The 18,444-nt window shown below is 41.9% G+C and overlaps 1 protein-coding gene across 3 annotated transcripts in view; it reads left to right on the forward strand.

The window, feature by feature from the left end:
* The window catches only part of DCDC2 (doublecortin domain containing 2), a 281,410-nt gene that overhangs the window by 249,546 nt on the left and 13,420 nt on the right, over nucleotides 1-18,444 (forward strand). For all 3 annotated transcript variants that reach the window (XM_089682253.1, XM_089682255.1, XM_089682254.1), the window contains 2 exons: nucleotides 2,859-2,959; nucleotides 17,932-18,261. In XM_089682253.1, the coding sequence (XP_089538379.1) occupies nucleotides 2,859-2,959; nucleotides 17,932-18,261 (431 nt within the window). The remainder of the gene's footprint in view (nucleotides 1-2,858; nucleotides 2,960-17,931; nucleotides 18,262-18,444) is intronic.

Genomic DNA, 18,444 nt, shown 5'->3' on the forward strand with positions numbered 1-18,444 from the left:
GGTGGCATTTTTCAGGGGGGGGGCAGCACTGCCCCTTGGAAGAAGGGACGGAAGAAGGGACACACATGGCATGGGGACCTGGTGGGTTCCGAGAGATGCTGCAGGTTTCATGATGGTGAAAGCACAGCCCGACTCTCGTTCCTGGGGATGTCCAAAGCTGTGAAGGTGAGTGTTTTTCTCTCTCTCGCCATGGGGGATGGTGGCTGGTATATGGGGGCCAGTGGTATGGAAGGCTCGGGTGGAGGGCAGGGTTGTTCTTGGTCAATGTCAGGCTCTTTCTGTGTGTGTGTGGGGAGGGGGCACCGATTTTTGTGTTGCCTAGGGCAGCACAAAACCTAAATACACCACTGCCTAGCAATAAAATGCATCACATACACGGTAGTGACAATGTAGTGGCGAAAAAAAAATAGACCAATGTTGATCAATTGCTAGGTATAAGAGGACTTAACTATGGCCCCTGACATCACCAAGGGGCTGTTCAATAACATTAATGCTCTAGGAGACATCAGAGACAGCTGATGTACTATAGGAGATGGACAGAGACTGCAGGTATGGTTTGGAAACTAAAAACATGTAACAGGAGACAGAGATTGGGAACATATCACTTGAGACTGCTGGAGAACACTGCTCCCACACCAGCTACTGGCTGCTGGAATCCAAGGACTGCACATTGAATACCTAAGGGTTGTACATTAATTTTTTACTGCTTTAGTGAATATTTCTGTAGAGTTTAACATTTTTGTTATTACATCACTGCTCTCTGTCTGAGAGCAGTGGTCCCTGGTGACTGCAGTTATTAACAATAACCCAGTTACAGCAACAGAGGCAAGTATTGAGGTGTATGCTGACTAACCTTCAAAACAAAAGTGCTGATAAGGTAGCATGCAACTAGTCTACCTTAGGATGCTGCAAGAACCAGCTTTTTCTAATGTAGAGAAGTTTACTGGCAGTCAAATTTGAGAAAACCTCTCTATACGTTCCCATTCACACATAATACATAAAAATATATATTTTAAAATATTTCTTAGCTTTCTAGGGATTTCTTTGGAGCAGGATTATACATAGAACTGCAAGCTATTCTGAACAAATTCAGAGAGACAAATTGGGCAAACTTTGAGTTCCCCCCATTAATATACAATGCAGAATTCAAACCTCAAGATCTCTACCCTTTGTTAGGACAGAGTGCACATCTAGTTTACAACTGACAATGAGATCCGCCAACACAGTACAGACAGGGTTAATTATAGTAAACATAATTCTCCAGCCCTCTCCTAAACATTACATAGTGGAATGCTGGGTAGCCAGTTTAAGCAAGTAAAAAGTACTTAAAGTGATTGCAAGTAGTTACCCACTGTATGCAATGGTTTTGCACAAAGCAGTCCTTTTCCTCCTCTGCTGGGGTCCCCCACTGTTGCTCCTGGTCCCTCCTCCCTGCCGAGTGTCCCCATAGCAAGCCGCTTGCTATGGGCCACTCGTGCGTTCTTGCTCCAGAGCCGGCTCTGTGTGTCCATAAGATTGACAAACTGAGGCTCGGCTCCGCCCCCCTGTCCCGACACTGGCTGTAATTGACAGCGAGAGCCAATGAGGAGGGAGAGAGCGAGGAGATCCTCTGCTCTCATGCACAGAGCTGGATCGATATCTGGCTCAGGTGAGTATATGGAGGGCTGGGGAGGTGCATGCAGAAGGCGTTTTACCTTAATGCATAGAATACATTAAAGTGGTTGTAAAGCTCAAACATGAAATATGAACAAGGCAAATCCCTCAATAGTGTGTACCTGTCTCAACCCAGAGCACTAAGTGTCAATTCTGTCTCCTGTTTCATCCCTCTGCTATCAGTATGAGTCACAAGTTTTCATGGCACCAAGAGAAAAAAAGGTGGTGATGGGGGAGGGGGTTGGGCAATCCAGCACACAGCCTGTCTTTGGTAGTCCCAGCTTTGTTCCTGTGTGAAGGGGGGGGGGGGGTCACTTCTCTCCAATCAGCTCTCAGAACTCTCCCTACTGAGCTCTGCAGTGTGCAATTTCAGCTCCCTACCCCCTGTTTTCTGAACTATCAGACAAGCTTTATAAATTCTGGACTTTGAACCAATGTAGATAAAAGAAGACTGCAGATAGACAGGTACCACTTACTGTATGTAGGAGGCTTTGTTTCATCTCTGTGTATCATCTGAGGCCAGTCACTTCACTGGGTATTTGTGAGAATTTACAACCACTTTAAAGTAAAAAACCTTTTACCTTCAGAACCACTTTAAAAGGAACAACAAGTCAAAATGTTTTTCTTTTTTGTTATTCTTTATGAATGGGAACATGTAACAAACAGGTGTTAGTAACAAATTGGGTAAATAGATGTTATCCCAGTTTGGCTATAAAAACGGAAATGCACTTTAAGGGGTTAACGATTTTTAAAAGCGTGGATAGAGTACCTCTTTAGAAGCCCCAATTACTACATGCGTATGCTAATTCTGCTCCAGGTTAAACTAATTAAATCCGTATGTCAGCGGAGCTGTTACATAACCCAATATCTCTACAGTGACAAATTCATTAAAGCTTTGCCACTTTTATCTTCATACACACAAACTGCTGTAGTGAAGACGATACAGTTCCAGCTCGATGCTCTATGACTTTCCTAAGCAGAGAAGTACAAGGTGTTTATCAGATATTCAAGCAATTCACAGATGATTTGTGAATCCCGTGCGAGTACATGATCAGTGTAGTATAGCAGAAACGTATTGTGCGCACAACAATCGACTGTACTGATTTGTCAGCCCAGAAGCTGCACTGACTTCATTTTACCACTGAGGATCAGACTTGAGCCATATTTCAGTAAATTCATTTCTGTGATTTTTTTTTTGTGTGCAGATGATGGCATTTTCAAAGCTGGTGAAGACAGATCAGAAATGTGGGGGGCATCAGAAGTTCAGGAAGATGAAAACACTAAAGTGGAGGTTCCGGTTGATCAGGTAATTTGCCTTGCAGCTTTTAAGCTATCAAATAGTAATGAGAAAAAGAAAAATAATACAAATTGTTAGCCCGTTCAACACCAGCAGCTGAGACTGGAAGGCTATAAAGGGCTCATTTTAAACCTCATATTCCAGCAGCTAATTAAAGTCGAAACGCAGACGAGTGCTTTTAATTTGAAACATTCAAAGCATTTTCTGGCAATTTTTTTTTTTTTAAGAGTTATAGATTGGTAAATGTTACTATTTTAAGGACAATTTACATAATGTTCACTCTGCCCTAGGTAACCTTTTATGAATATAGTCCTAAGAAATGTTGCTGTGGCTTCAAAGCAGATATCCAGATTCTGCACGATTACATTTAAGCTGATCTTTATAGCTCTGGTGGTACATGTATTATAGCTCTTTTAAATATACTCTGAATGTGTAATTAGGTGTGCTGCACTAATTGGGCCAGGGAGTGCTTTGAAGTCACTCTTTTTATATTTTCCAGCCAATCACACATAGCACCTGAATGTTGAAAAATCTCCCCGGGGAATTAGTAGTAAACGGCACAAAGTCAAACCGCCCTTAAAGAAAAACACCAGCTTTGTTTAACTCCCCTTCTCTCAGGTTACCATATATATATTGCAGGGAATTAAGCCAACTGTTTTTCAGATTCTTACCTGCTTCTGTCCTGGGGATAATGCTAACAGATAATTTTTTTCAAAATGGGGGCCAGATGGGAGGATGAGGTCAATGCAGAATGTGTCAATCAGTGTCACAAGGAAGCCATGTCTCTGGTTCACCATCTGATGACTTATTTGCCTACCATAGGCAGTGATAAGTGATGTCAAGTTATTATTATTATTATACAGGATTTATATAGCGCCAACAGTTTGCTCAGCACTGTACAATATAACGGGAGACAAGACAACAACAATACAGTTCAAGACAAGAGGGTTAGGAGGGCACACTGATCATCAGTGCTCTGATGATCAGTGTACATGTCCCCTCTGAGTAATGGCGATTACTGGCTCTCCTCACGAGCTGTCCGCCTGACAGCTAGTGAGGAGATAAATGCCGATACCCGGCATTTCCTTATTTACATGCGATCAGCTGTGATTGGACACAGCTGATCATATGACCGAGCCGACATCTTCGGCTCTTTCCGTTGATCGGTGATCCGCTGTGTCCGAAGGACAAAGCGCACCACCGATCGCCGTGCTGCGCGCTCCGGGAGCCGCGCATGCGCAGTTAGAATGGGAGGACGTTCCTCCAGGTAAAGAGAATATTACAGGGAAGTAGATAAAGAAGAAATATGTTCAATTAAAAGATATAATGGTGGGAGAATTGTGTCCACTTAGAGAACTGGAAAGGGAGGGATATATTTATGAGAATGGATGAATGGTGTTATGGTCAACTAAAACATTTTGTAGGGAGTCTCCCAATGCCATTAAGAAAAAAAGAAGACTGGAACCCCTTTGAGCACTTATTAGATACAAGAGGAGATGGGAAGCATGGGATCACTAAAATATATAAAATTCTCACAGGTTTAATCACGGCTACAAGGCCACTATTTATAGAGAAGTGGGAAAGGGATTTAGAAGTCGTAATTGATGAGGGAAAACAAAAGAAAGTAAATAGTTTAATTCATGGGAATGTAAATATGAAGGAAACGGAAATGAATTATAAGTGTTTAGTAAGATGGTATATTACACCGAATGTAGTGCATAGAATAAGTGGAGACAACTCACCTTTATGTTGGTGGGGATGTGGAGAGAGAGGTACAATGATACACTTATGGTGGAAGTGTCATACAATTCAAGAATACTGGGAGGGCATAGTGAGTATAATTCAGGAAATAACAGAGGTAAATATTCCTAAGGACCCTGAGGCTTGCCTTCTTTTTGGTACTGAGTTTTCGGTTAAAAATTATAAAAAAACTGGATTATTGTATTATCTAAATGCAGTGAAGGGACTGATACCCAAGTTTTGGAGGAAACAACAGGCACTGAAAATAAAGGATTGGGTAGAAAGAGTGGAGAAGATATACAGAATGGAGAAACTTTGCCATATGGAGGAAGATAAAATGGAGGTATTTCGTACAAGTTGGAAAAAGTGGGTACAGTTTAAAAAGTCAGAGGCATACCCAGAATATATGAAATAGGGAAAAGAAGTGAAAGGGGATAAATATAGTATAGTACAATACCAGTAATAGCTAAGGATCAGGATTTCTAGAATTAAGTTAAAATTGCATAATCAAAGGGGGGGGGGGATAGGAATGGGGAGGGGTAAAAGGTTGCCAAGAGTAAGGTTATTTCTGGGGAGTGTTATGACAGTAATGTGTAATGTATACTGTCTGTTTTATTAGCTTTTGTACATTTAATATGGTGATTTGAAAAACAATAAAATATTTAAATAAAAAACAAAACAAAACAAAAAAAGAATGGGAGGACGTCATATGACGTCCTCCCAGAACGAGAGAACCGCCTTGCGCCCGTCATTACCTTATATGGTGGGCAGGAGGTGGTTAAAGAGGAACGTCACCCCTGTGTACATTTTATAAAAACTCTTTTTATCCCCAATAAATGCATTCACACACTCGGTGAATCCTGTGGCATACTGAAGTGATTCACTTCTCCTCTGTTGCAAACCATTGGGAGGCGGCCTTCTCTGTTTTGGTTCATGCAGCCGGTCTCCTGACGATGTGCATCAGATCCTCCCTCTTCCACTGCTGCCTTGCAAGCTGATGCCTTCTGTTATATGTGATGTAGATATCCCAAGAGGCTGCTGGGCAAGATTATGTGTCATTTTTGCCTAGGTCAGAATAGGGATGGGAGGGGGCAGGCTAGACAGGAAACCTTAAAAAAAAAGGTAACGGAGCAAAAAAACAAAAAAGTTAGCTTTCTTAAGATTGTGCAAAGGTAAGTGGGGGGAGTGGTGCAAAGTGTAATTTTTCCATGAAGGTCGGCTCTATAACTGAACTTTAGATATGGCAATTTTTTCAGTGTTTCATTGGTCTAGCTTAGACCCATGTTAGTATGTATCTGCCATACCTGTGGGATCCCCATGGAAGTTGGAAATCACTGTAGTAGGCATCACTACTACAGTAATCTCCACTAGCTTCTGGGTCCTGGGCCAAGCGACTACCCTGCTGCATTGTGAACAGAGAGGGTTGCTTGCATGGCACAACTCCAATCAGGGAACACTTTGCATTTTTTCAATGAATGCAAAGCACTCTCTAATTAAACGAGGTGGTGAGGTGTGGCGTTGTTTCATGAATTTGGCTTCTGACTACATCCACACTGCCAGAAATGTGTCACAAATGCCTCAGGTACACTGGGGACAACAAATCCATATGTTGCACCCTCCAACTCAGCTAGGGGGAGCTATATTCCAATTGTTAGTGAGGAAGACTGAGTAGCAGCCTGGGTGTGATAGCTAGCAGGGGTCAAACTATGGTCAGAGCTGAGAGGCTCTGCAGACCAGCCCTCTGGAATTTCCCCCTGCTCTAGAACTTTGGGGAAAGGTCTAGAAGTAGGGGGTGGATCTGAGGAGTGGCTGATCTTCACTTTTGAGGGATCCTGGCCAATCCCCAACAGGCAAGGGGCCAGAATAACCCTTAAAAGTGAGAGAGCCTGCTTAGCTGCGGAAGAGGAAAGCCAAGACCTTCACCGGCCACCAGAGCGAGGACCTCCTGTGTAGCAGGGAAGGAGTGGCCCACATAGAAGGCCTGGTGGCAGCCACCAACTCACCAGCCACACAGGAGAAGGACTGAGTGAGTAGACCTGCACCCCCTGTGCCAGATAGGGGAAGGAGGCACTCTAGCAGGACGCTGGATTAGCCTGCCACCCAGGACTGTTTTACTAAATCTGTGGCAGATACCGGATCCCCTGCTCAGGGATTTCTCCTGAGAGCTGGGTAAAGAAGGGGAGTTATCTAGGGTCTGGGATGGTACTACAGGCGACGCTGGCTATCTCTCCAGAAGAGACTGTTTTGCTGTAGAGAGTTGTCCTCGGTTTCTCAGTTCCATTGGGCATCCCATACACCCCTTACCTCATCCAAGTTGAAATTTCCTTAATAAAATCCCCCCAAAAAAACAAGTTCAAGGACTGGTTAATTACTCCTGGATGCAAGTCTCTGAAAAATGCATCTTGCCTGGCTGTGCAGGACTATTGGGGGAATCAAATACTCAGCAACTCCTAAGAGGGTAGTGCTACATGTAGACAAAGTTTTTAAACCTTGAACTGTTAAGAACTGCTGACAACTAAACATAAATAAGAATATGTACAACTGGAGTAAATGTGCTGTTTTGACACAATTTGGTGGAGGTTATAGTTCATCAAAGGTTCATGAGAAGCTCCTTTCATATGGACATCGTTAATTAATTTTTAGTCATCGTATGCAAACGTGACTTGAATTTTCAGCTTCATATGGACATCGCTAATTAATTATTAGATGTCGTGTGCAAACGTGATGGGTGAGTGTCACGACTTATTATAATTATAGTGTTGTTTATCTGCTTGGCTTTCATGCAGGTCCACCCCAGGCATTCAAAAGGGTTAAAGGATAATGTAAAGATGGTCATGTCTTTGGATTAGTTGCATAGTAGCAGATACCCATTCCATTCTCCGTTGTAATTAGCTCATTAACTTACATTACATTCAGAATGTTTCTGTACAATAAATGCACTCTGAAATGATTTCCGAGTAAGCAAATTAGTACAGGGTCACACAGTTCAGAGAGGGACAGCCAGGCATTAAAATGAATACCAATAGCACATGCAGCACCAAAGAGAAACCTGTGTTTGAAGCTGACCATCATCGCCCTCTGACTATAAGCAATTATTTCATTTTTGTTGTTTCATCAATAACTGACTTTACAGTAAGGAGACACCAGGGATTTTTAGATAGATTTTGGCTAAATTTGACTTTGTACTAGTATGCATTAACATGTTTAACTTTTGATCAAAACTGGACTGAACTGTGTGGTGAGCCATGAATTTAAGAAATATAACACATCTGTGTCAAAACAAATAAAATAACTTAATACAAACACAAAAAAAATTATAGCCGCTATTCGACAAACTAATACACGAAAAAACTTATAGCCACTACTCAACAAACTAATCAGACAGAAAATTATACATCTGAAATATTTGACCCCTAAAATCATAGTAACCAAAGTTTTTTAAAAGAGAAGTATGGTATTTAATTTTTAAAAAAATCATACTGACTAAGGTGGATGCAGCATCGGTCGAATGCTGCATCTGTCCCCCCCAGCTCCAAGTGTGAGAACTCACTGATCACATGACTGCTGATCGCTGAGTTCTCACAGCCGCTCTGAGCAGAGAGAGGTGACTGTCAGTAATTGCTGTCTGCTCTGTCCCCCCCTGCGTTCACTGGAGAGCGCTGGGCTGTGGAGGGGGAGGGAGTGGCTGACTCAGACTCTCCACAGGTCAGGTGCCACTCCAGATTCTAGGGTGGATCCCGACTTCGAAGTCGGGATCTTTCCCCAGCCTGGACCAGCTGAGTGATGTCATCCAACAGCAGGCTTCAGCCCACTGTCAGCTGAAAACAGGTCACAGGAGTGCAGAAAGAACTGCACTCCTGTGATCCACAGGAGAAGTACAGCCAGAAGAGCTTTGGCTGTACTTCTCTTTTAATCATATATCCAACAAACATGTATTTCTTCTAAACATCATGTGCCTCCATCAAAAACCAGACAGTCGCTCACAATATAAATAGGCTCCAAAGCCAAGGAAGGTCACACACTGCTTTTAAATAGGAGGTGATATTAAACAGATCCTTGTTTATTCCTCTAATTATATGTATCACAAATGGATTCCCACTCAGAATGTTCCACAAATAGCATTGCTTCAAAATTCCATTAAACATATGTAACTACACATACCGCATGCATAACAGCACTATAGGTTTCATAAGGCAGTTGCAATGGGTACACACCAGACTTCCAGCTGTTTCAATAAACAGGTATGAATGTAGCGCCATTACATGTCCAGACCCCGACCAACATGTTTGTTCAAAAGGACGATTTCTTCAGGAGATGTTCATGAAGTAGTTGTTCTGTGGCGGAAATGAGATATGTTTTTATATGTGTTACAAAACATACAAAATTGGAGAGTTCTATTTTCTGTATCTGTTTTTGCAGCAATACCATTTTAGAACACCTTGAGTGGCAATCAAAATATTGAGATCTACATCCTTAGAGAAAAAAGTATCAACCCCTATATAAAAATGATATTTGACCTTCCTCCAGTTTTCGGTAGCGGCATGTAGTGTTTATGGAATATGCAAAATATATGCAAATCACAAAGTATAAATTGGGCCTAAACCCATATTTTTGCTACTTCCTTCTGTGCTCTTCTGCATGCTGAGAAAAATTACCCACATGTGGATAAAGCCTAGTAAATGTTATTATTGAAACTGAGAAGTGGCCTGGTGGCACAAGCTTTCAATATTGTTTGTTTATCTCAAGTAATGGTTCCTAATGAATATAAGTTATTATGGCTGGGCCTAAAGAAGTAACAATTATTTGATGTGCAGATACACAGCAAATTTGGGGCATGGGGTTATATTTATTTCTTGCTTAGCAACCTGTGAGGGGGGAGCAGTGGCAAACATTTTACATTACTTCATAGGCCTGTCAATATGAATCATTTGAAAATGGCACACGGATAAAAAAAAATCCATTTCCCTTGTTTCCTGATGTCTTGATAACACACGTCACTGTAAATCAAGGGTGGGTCAGGGTAGATCACAAGGTGGCAAGGTTAGCTAGGATACACTCAAATCATACATCGTGCTCATTTGTTACAGTGTCCCCTGGCAGGTGATGTGGACCCACCCAAGGCAGAAATCTAAATGGCAGTTGATCTTCCACAGAGCTCCTGATGGTGGAGATGGGCTGGAAACCCCTAGTGGTTGTGGTTCACTTTGCTGCACACTGACACTGGGGTAACAAAGAGATTAGTGTGGAGACTGTATAAAGGGCTCTAGATGAGAAACGGTTAGGTCTGGGAAAGGGTCCAGGCAGGTAGCAAACAAGAGCATATTTAGGTCTGAACACAGGTCTAGGCAGACAGCAAGCAAGAGAGTAGCCAGGTCAATCTGGATCGGCAACAAACAGGTAACTGGCAGACAAGTATTAAAGCTCTTAATCTCTCAGCTGGCGATAAGACACAGCACCAGCCACTTCAAAGGATGGAGCTTGGGCGTTGCTTTGCCCCAGGGGCTGATTTTACACATGTCTTTTGGGACTGCCTGGCAGTCTAGAAGTATTGGACTTGGGTAATTAAGTGTGCTCAAGCTGTTACGATTGTCAGTGAGGCATTGTCTTTTGAGTTTGGTGGATGACCTAGCTCCCACCAAAGCCATATGTACCCTCCTAACCCTTTTATTTTATTATGCAAGGAAACTTATAATATTATCTTGGAAAAAAACAGAAGCTCGATCAGCTGAAGCTTGAAAAGCCTTGATTAATAAGACCCTACCATTATATAAGGCCACATATGCTAATCGGGGAGAGCCTCGTAAATTTGAGAAGGTATGGGGCGGATGGGTGGCAATTCCACACACTGTGCCAGATTGAGTTGTCATTCTTTGGTATGTATTCTTTTAGATTAAAAACATATTACAGTATTCACTAAGAACATTGTGCTTTTAAAATGTATTTCAGTCTCCTTTAAATTGCTATTTCGGTACTAGAAGGAACAATGTGGAGGGTACTGCTGGGTTATATTGTATATGATATTGTCGGGAGGTCTTTCTCCTGATGCTGTATTGTTTGACACCTACTGTACTGACCACAGGCAATTTTTCCTATTGTTAAGTAATTTTACAAGCACGACTGCATATTTATATGTGCATTTGCAGTTGTTCTACACTGCTAATGTGTATGTATATGAAATGTACAATAAAAAGAAATTAAAAAAAATAAAGGCTGGAGCTTAAATACACTTCTGGTCAGAGGACACCCACAGCATCGTTACTGAGAACTCTAGAATTCCTGTGAGAGATTCTGCCATTACCTTTGGAAGTTATAGTAGGATTCCGTGAGTTCCATTGGAAGTCCTGACAGGGATTCTACAAGTACTATTGGAAGTCCTAGCAATTGGTGGTTTGGGTTTCTCCCAAATTGTAAACAGCCCACAATGTTCCCAGGGAGCCTTTTGATTGAAAAAACTTATCAAACAGGGTAGAAGACCTTTGGCTAACCCTTTTCATTTTCCCCAGGACTTCCCAGTTTGTGTGTAGCTTCCCCTCTCTCCTCTGCAGGGGCGGACTGACCATTCGAGCACTCGGGCACTGCCCGAGGGCCCGGGGTCAGTAGGGGGCCCCATGAAATGCCACTGGTACCTTTTTTATAGGCTTTTTTGAGTGTGGGCAAGGACACAGGGGCCCCATGATCCCCTATTGCCCGGGGGCCCCATGAGTTGTCAGTCCGCCCCTGCTCCTCCGTTGCCCTAATCATATGCACTTGTGCAACTAAACCACTTCTGCTTAGGCAAGTAACTTTCCCAGTAGAAAACATGAGTAAGTTGAATAATGCAGGCCTGTTTGACTGTTCTCTGGTCGGATCCATTTTAAACCAAATAAACAGAAAGTCTTCCTATGAATGTAAATGAATGTTGCATTGCAAAGATGAAAATTATTTGTATATGGAAAACAATACTATAGAGTACTGAATTTTATAGATACTGCAGCTAGAAAACAGTATTCATAGCTGATCATATAATCTATGCTCATAAATACACTTCATCTTCTGTGCAAACAGAAAGATGTTCCAAATACAAGTTTCACATATAAAGAGTTCCCATCTTTATATTGCATTCATTCATTTTTACTTTCCAATATAAATGATAACACTCACATAGCAGTATCATCATTTTGGATAAATCTTTTAGAATGTAATGCTTCTTTTAACTATGTTCTTCTTCACAAAGCTGGTTTTCACTCTTAACAGCAGTAGGAAAAACACAAACTACTGGCATCCTGTGTGTTCAGTGAGATGATAACACGGGTGTGTTCTGTGGTTCAGAGCATTGTGGCGTTCTCTGTAGCATTGCATTTATTCATGTTTTAGTGTTATAGGTTTAGTAAGAGTAAAGCATAAAAACAACACCTGCTTCATGTTAGCTCAGAATATATATTTGTTAATTAGGAGGTTGGTTGTAAACTAAATAACACACTGTCTAGAACTTGAAAGAGGATTAAAACCTTCAAAAATCTCTGTAGACTGTAGAAATTGATGAGATGTTCTATATTACTGTTCATCAGATTATGATTTGTGAGCTCTTATTTTGCTGAGAATATTAGTGACCAGGGGAGGACTGACAACTCATGGGGCCCCCGGGCAATAATAGATCATGGGGCCCCTGTGTCCTTGCCCAAACTCAAAAAAGCCTATAAAAAAGGTGCCAGGGGCATCTCATGGGGCCCCCTACTGACCCCGGGCCCTCAGGCAGTGCCCGAGTTTCCAAATGGTCAGTCCATCCCTGTTAGGGACTGACTTGTGCACAGGGGTGTCACTGTGTTTGATGTGGCTCCCTGCATCTCAAAAGTAATCCACCTGATAATCTTTTGTGTGGTAAAAATGCCAGTTAGATCGCAAATATTGTCAAAATTCCCATTGCACACGTTCCTGGAATGGGCTCAAAAGTAGCAGGTGTCGCAGCAACTACCAGCTGCAGACTGGAGACATCACAGATAAATGCACATATTTGCCAGCATACCACCAATCATCAAGTGTTGTCCAGAACGTTTGTTGAAAAAGTCACATCACAAAGGACCAAGTGCAATGTTTCGGAGCTGCACAGGAGTCTTTTGTCAGGGATGTGAGTTGGATGGCAGCGGCGACCCAGGAATTGTGATAATTGGATTTCAACAGGTGGCATGAAAAGTATAATATTAAGACACCACACTGGGTATTTTGATAAATATACTTTTTATGCTACTGATGACCTTCTGAGCTCCATTTATCACCATTCCTGAGGTGCCTCTACCACCTGATGGGTTTTTTTTCTTTCTATCACCACTTTGAAATTCCTAACAAATTGATTCGGACCAGCCCTGAGCATCTGAATGCAACCAGCTTTCTTACAAGGTCTGCTAAGAGATAGATGTATTCTCTACAAATGCATTATTAAAGTGGCTGTGAAGCCTAAACAGATTTTACCTTAATGCATTCTTTGCATCAAAGTAAAAAATGTTTAGGCATAGGTATTGCCCCCCCCCATACTTACCTGAGCCCTCATTCGATCTAGCACTGTGCATGGGCAACTCTTCTCTCTCCTCACTTCTAGGTCTCGTAGGCTTTGCTGAGGCAGCCAGAGCCATTGGCTCCTACTGCTGTCAATCAAAGCCAGTGATTAAGGACCGTATGTGTCAATAGATGCAGACTGCGAGGCTCTGGAGTGAGTCCGCACAATTGCCCCCATGGGAAGCAGCTTCCTACTGGGGGCACTAGCCAGGGAGCCAAGAAGAGGAGGTTCCCATTGCACTCCATTGCACAGAGCAGGTAAGTATGGACATGTTTATTATTGAAAAAAAAATCCTTTACAACCACTTTTAGGTTGTGTACTCCACTTTCTGTGGTCCCCCACAGCCTCAGCAGATGTGAGCTATTTTCCTATATAATCACTTTCTCTCCACTCTTACATCTTTTCCAAGATCTTGGTTTTGTTATTTCAAAATGGCTACAGCATAAGGGATCTCCTCTTTCTTTCTCTCTCCTATTTTGTATACAAGTCTTAAATGTTAGTATTATATTGAGAGACAACAAATCTCTAGCTCCTGATAATCTTATTTATTTTTATAGAAATTTTGATAGATCTCCAAGTGCTAAAAATGCATCCACATAAATTACTAAGTTATTAGCAGTTTTGGGCCACCCTTGCTGCTAGATCCCCATAGCAAACAAATGGCTTGCTGTGGCTGTATTGACGCCCCTTTGCTTGTGCAAGTACACTTCAGATTGTCTGCTACTGTCTGATTATGATGAGATCATTTGCTGAAGACCATAGTATATCAATATAGCAATTCACATTATAACAATGTTGGTATATTCAACATCATTAACAGAAGTATTGTTCAACATAAAATGTGTTCATGATTGCACAGTTGTACTTAGCTATTTAATGCTAACAGTATGATAAATAAATTGAGAGAAAACTTATTTGGAGGTATCCCATTCCATGTGCTTTACCACAAGCATCTCCTCTAATAGTATTGATGGATCTACATGCTCTTTTTGCTGTGTTTGGTACAGAGTGGTTTCTTATGGAGCTGGAATCCCAGTGCCACGTGATTTTAGCATGGGTTACTTCCTATTGGTGCAGAAGTCTCTAAGGCTCCGTTCACACTTATTTATTTATTTAATTTATTTCAGGTACTTATATAGCACCGTTAATTTACGCAGTGCTTTACATATATATATATATATATATATTGTACATTGACATCAGTCCCTAACCCTCAAGGGGTGTACAATCTAAGGTCCCTAACTCACATTCATATATACTAGGGCCAATTTAGACAGGATCCATTTAACCTACCAGCATGTCTTTGGAATTTGGGAGGAAACCGGAGTACCCAGAGGAAACCCAAGCAGGCACAGGGAGAACGTGCAAACTCTAGGCAGGTGATGCTGTGGTTGGGATTTGACCCAATGACCCTAGTATTGCCAGGTGGAAGTGATAACAATTTAGCCACTGTGTTGCCCTATGCAGTTTGCTTTTTGTCCATTTTGCAGCTCTTTTCGCAGTTCGTTTTGTGTTTTCATGCACACGTTTTTGATGCATTTTTGACACATTTTTATTGCATATTGCGTTTTTGTTCAGCTTTTTATTTTTAAAGTGATTTTTTTTTTTTTTTGCTGGGTAGAAAAAAAATGCAAAACGCTGCAAAAACGCACTACAATACATTTCAGCAGACTCTCCATTGAACTCTACTGTGCCAGAAATGCTACTTTTTGCTTTTAAAAAAGTCCCTGACCCTTTCTAAAAACGCAGCAGCTCATAAAAGCATATATGTGAACATATTCCATAGGGAACCATGTTAAATGCACTGTAATGTGTTTCTGAAAAAAAGCACTAAAATACGCATTTGTGTGAACGGAGCTTAATGCAGGATGAGGTAGTATCCAGGATAAGACGACCAGGAAGTAGAATCAATTTAAATATGCAGCACCTAATATAAGTACATGTGCACTTACAGTTTTCTTTAGTCTCCTTGCAAAGTCTCACGAATATCTCCTGACCTTGCCAATAAAGTCCATCGAGGTGTGGATTGACCATTTGGGAACTCGGGGTCAGTAGGGGGCCCCATGAGATGCCCCTGGTACCTTTCATAGGCTTTTTTGGGTGTGGTTTGAGTGTGGGTGAGGACACTTGGGCCCCATGATCCCCTATTGCCCGGGGGCCCCATGAGTTGTCAGTCCGCCCCTGAGTCCACCTATGCAGCATCTTGTGATGGGGTGAAAATACTGCTGTCCTGCTCCTAAATTCAGAGCTGTGTTGTCACCTTTATTTAGGCTGTGCCTGCTTGCAGTACAGTGAGATGAGAAAACATTGCAGGAGACATAGCTGTCAGTGCTGTCACTGTTGATTCGCAACCCTGTAGCGTATCTATTAGCAGCTGGTCACTCTTAGCCCTTGCTACACAACTATTATCTATCTATGTGCTCTGGTTATCATTATTATTATTACTATTATTACTATTATTACCAGCATCATTGTATTGTTAACCTCTTCAGGCCGACGATACGCAAATATGCGGCCTCTTGATGCTGAGCGGTCACATATTTGCATACCATTTGTAAACAAACATGTGCTGAGAGTGCACGCCCCTGCATGCTCCCAGCACATGTGTCGGTGTTCCACAGAAAGGTCCCGATCTCTCCTTGCGATCGGGACCTTTCCGATCATGTGACTGCCGTGACAGCCAATCAAGACACTCACATGACCCTAAACCCCGCCCCGCCTCCAGGCGTCAGAAACCCCTTAAAAGGCCAGGAAGCACTGGGTTAAAGGGGTTAAAGTGGTTATAAAGCCTGAAGGATTTATACCTTCATGCATTTTAGGCATGAAGGAAAAAACCTTCAGTATGCAGTTACCCCTGCAGCCCCCCCCCCCTAATATTTACCCGAGCCTGATCCTGATCCAGTGATGTGCACGGGAGCTGTTTCTGTCCTGGCTCTCTGCCTCCTCATTGAAGTAGACACAGCAATGGGAGGCATTGGCTGTCAATCACAGCCAGTGAGGAGGGAATGGGGGGAGGAGCCCAGAGTGGCGGCAGGTGACATGAGAAAAGGAGAATTGGGGCTGCTCTATGCAAAACCCTTGCACAGAGCAGGTAAGTATAACATGTTTGTTTAGAAACAAAAGAAGAAAAACGAAGCCTTTAATATCACTTTAACCTCCCTGATGGTATCACCGAGTGTAGCTCGAGGTAAAGTTTCAGTACCAAAAGCGGTAACCCCGAGCTACACTCACTCTGCTCCGGCATCTGTTCTTCACTTACCTTGTCCTGCGCTCCTGCGATGTCCCTCCTGCGGTGTTCCCGGCAATGTAATCCGGCGGATGCCGGCATCTGTCATCTGGGTTCCGTCCCCTGCAAGCGTCAGGACGTACGGGGGGACGGAACGGCGGGAAATATGAAAATGACAAAAAGTGACATTCGCTCAATACACTAAAATCACATAGTAAAACATTCCTGTATCAAACCATTTCACATACATTTTGTCCCGAGTGCTTTGTCCTGTGCCCTGCCTGCATTTGTACCGTTCTTTCTGCCTGGAAACTGAGAAATGTCCATGATGTCCAAAAAGTGTCCCTTTAGGTCAAAACCGGTTTTAGACCAGCTAGAGAACAGCGATAGTAAATTAGAACCACTTGCAGAATTGAGTGATAATGATTTGTGGGGAAATTCGTCATCAGACACTGAAAACGATTTCGCGACTTTGCTCAGTGATGTGCAAACTTGGCGCTATATTTCAAATTTCAGTGTTTTTGGTTTGATTATATTATTGAATTAAATTTATTATTATTATATTATTATTTTTTATGATTATTTATTAAATTATAATTTATGATTTCGTGCTTCAAATTTTATCATACCCTGGATGTTTGCTAGAGTCTTGTTCGGACAGATTTCAGTGAGTTATTCCTAAAAATTACAGGCCTACAATAAAAAAAATACATATTTCCATGCAAAAAAATGTACTGCTTTGAGCACAGAAATATGGACATAATCAGACCGCCAGGAAGGTTAAGTCATTTTAAGCTCTGTGTATTTAATTTTTATGCATTTATAAATTTTAAAGCTGAAGTTTAGCCAAAAAAATATCTATAGCTTTATTGATCTACCTTACCTTTAATTACATTTGTCCCAAGTTGTGCAGGCAGCTGGAGTCTGTAGAAATATTCTGTGAAGTGATGCCCAGTCCTCTTCCTGCTGCTGAACTTTCAGTGCAGTGATGGCTAATAACTCCCATCCTGCCTGCTCCTCTCTCCTCCTCCGTTGGGAAAAGTTGGTTCATAGTGCACACTGCTTGTAACACAATTGCTAAATGTGGGCATAACCCTGGTGATTCAAACTCTCCCCTATTCACAGATTGTTTTACATGCACTCTAATTTGCATTATTAAAAAACGTTCCCAGTGGTGGAAGAAGAAGGAGGAGGCAGGTTCTCAACTGTAGCTTGTTCACTGCAGCTTCACAGAAGACCAAAAGCTATTAATGCCCACAGCAGCTGGAAGAGGACTGGGCATCGCTCCACAGAAGGTTTCTCTAGGATCCAGCTGCCTGCACAACATAGGACATACTTCATTACAGGTAAGTTATTTCGATTAAGCTACAGTATAGAGAATATTTTTTTTAATCTAAACTTCACTTTTAACGAGTATGCCACTTACTCTGTGCAGGCTAATCTCCCCAAATAACAGTGGCAATGTGACTGTGTGTTCTGTTACAGAGAGTGGCAGAAACCGTTGAGGAGGAGGTCCAGGACCATGAAGATGCTGATGATGGAGAAGCTGCTTATGAAGAAGCAGCAACAGATGACGTTGGTCATGACAGCATCCCACCAGATGAAAATGAGGAGAAAGACATCCTATGTCATGAAAAATTAAACAACTACTCCGAAGATGATGTTAATCATAAAGCTGAACTACCGGAGGAAGACCAACATTTTAATCCAGTGGACACGAATGGTGAAAATCTGGAGCAAATGAATGGGGATATATATGAAAAAGAAGAAGGTGAAGATGAAATCCCTGATGAAGACACAGATGAAAAAAGTCAGGTAATTAAAAAACAAATTAATTAAATTTGAATCTACAGGAATCAAGTTGACAACTTCACAAATTCATCAGCACCCACACCATCCATGTCTAGATATAGGGGAGCTTAAAAAGTCTATTACTTATTGTTTTTATTGATTTTGCACAAACTAGCCTTTTTTCCTTGTGTCTGTTTCACTTCCAAA

This window comes from Staurois parvus, unplaced genomic scaffold, assembly GCF_062004578.1.
Source record: "Staurois parvus isolate SC_StPar_1 unplaced genomic scaffold, SC_StPar_1.0 ptg000287l, whole genome shotgun sequence".
NCBI lineage: Eukaryota > Metazoa > Chordata > Amphibia > Anura > Ranidae > Staurois > Staurois parvus.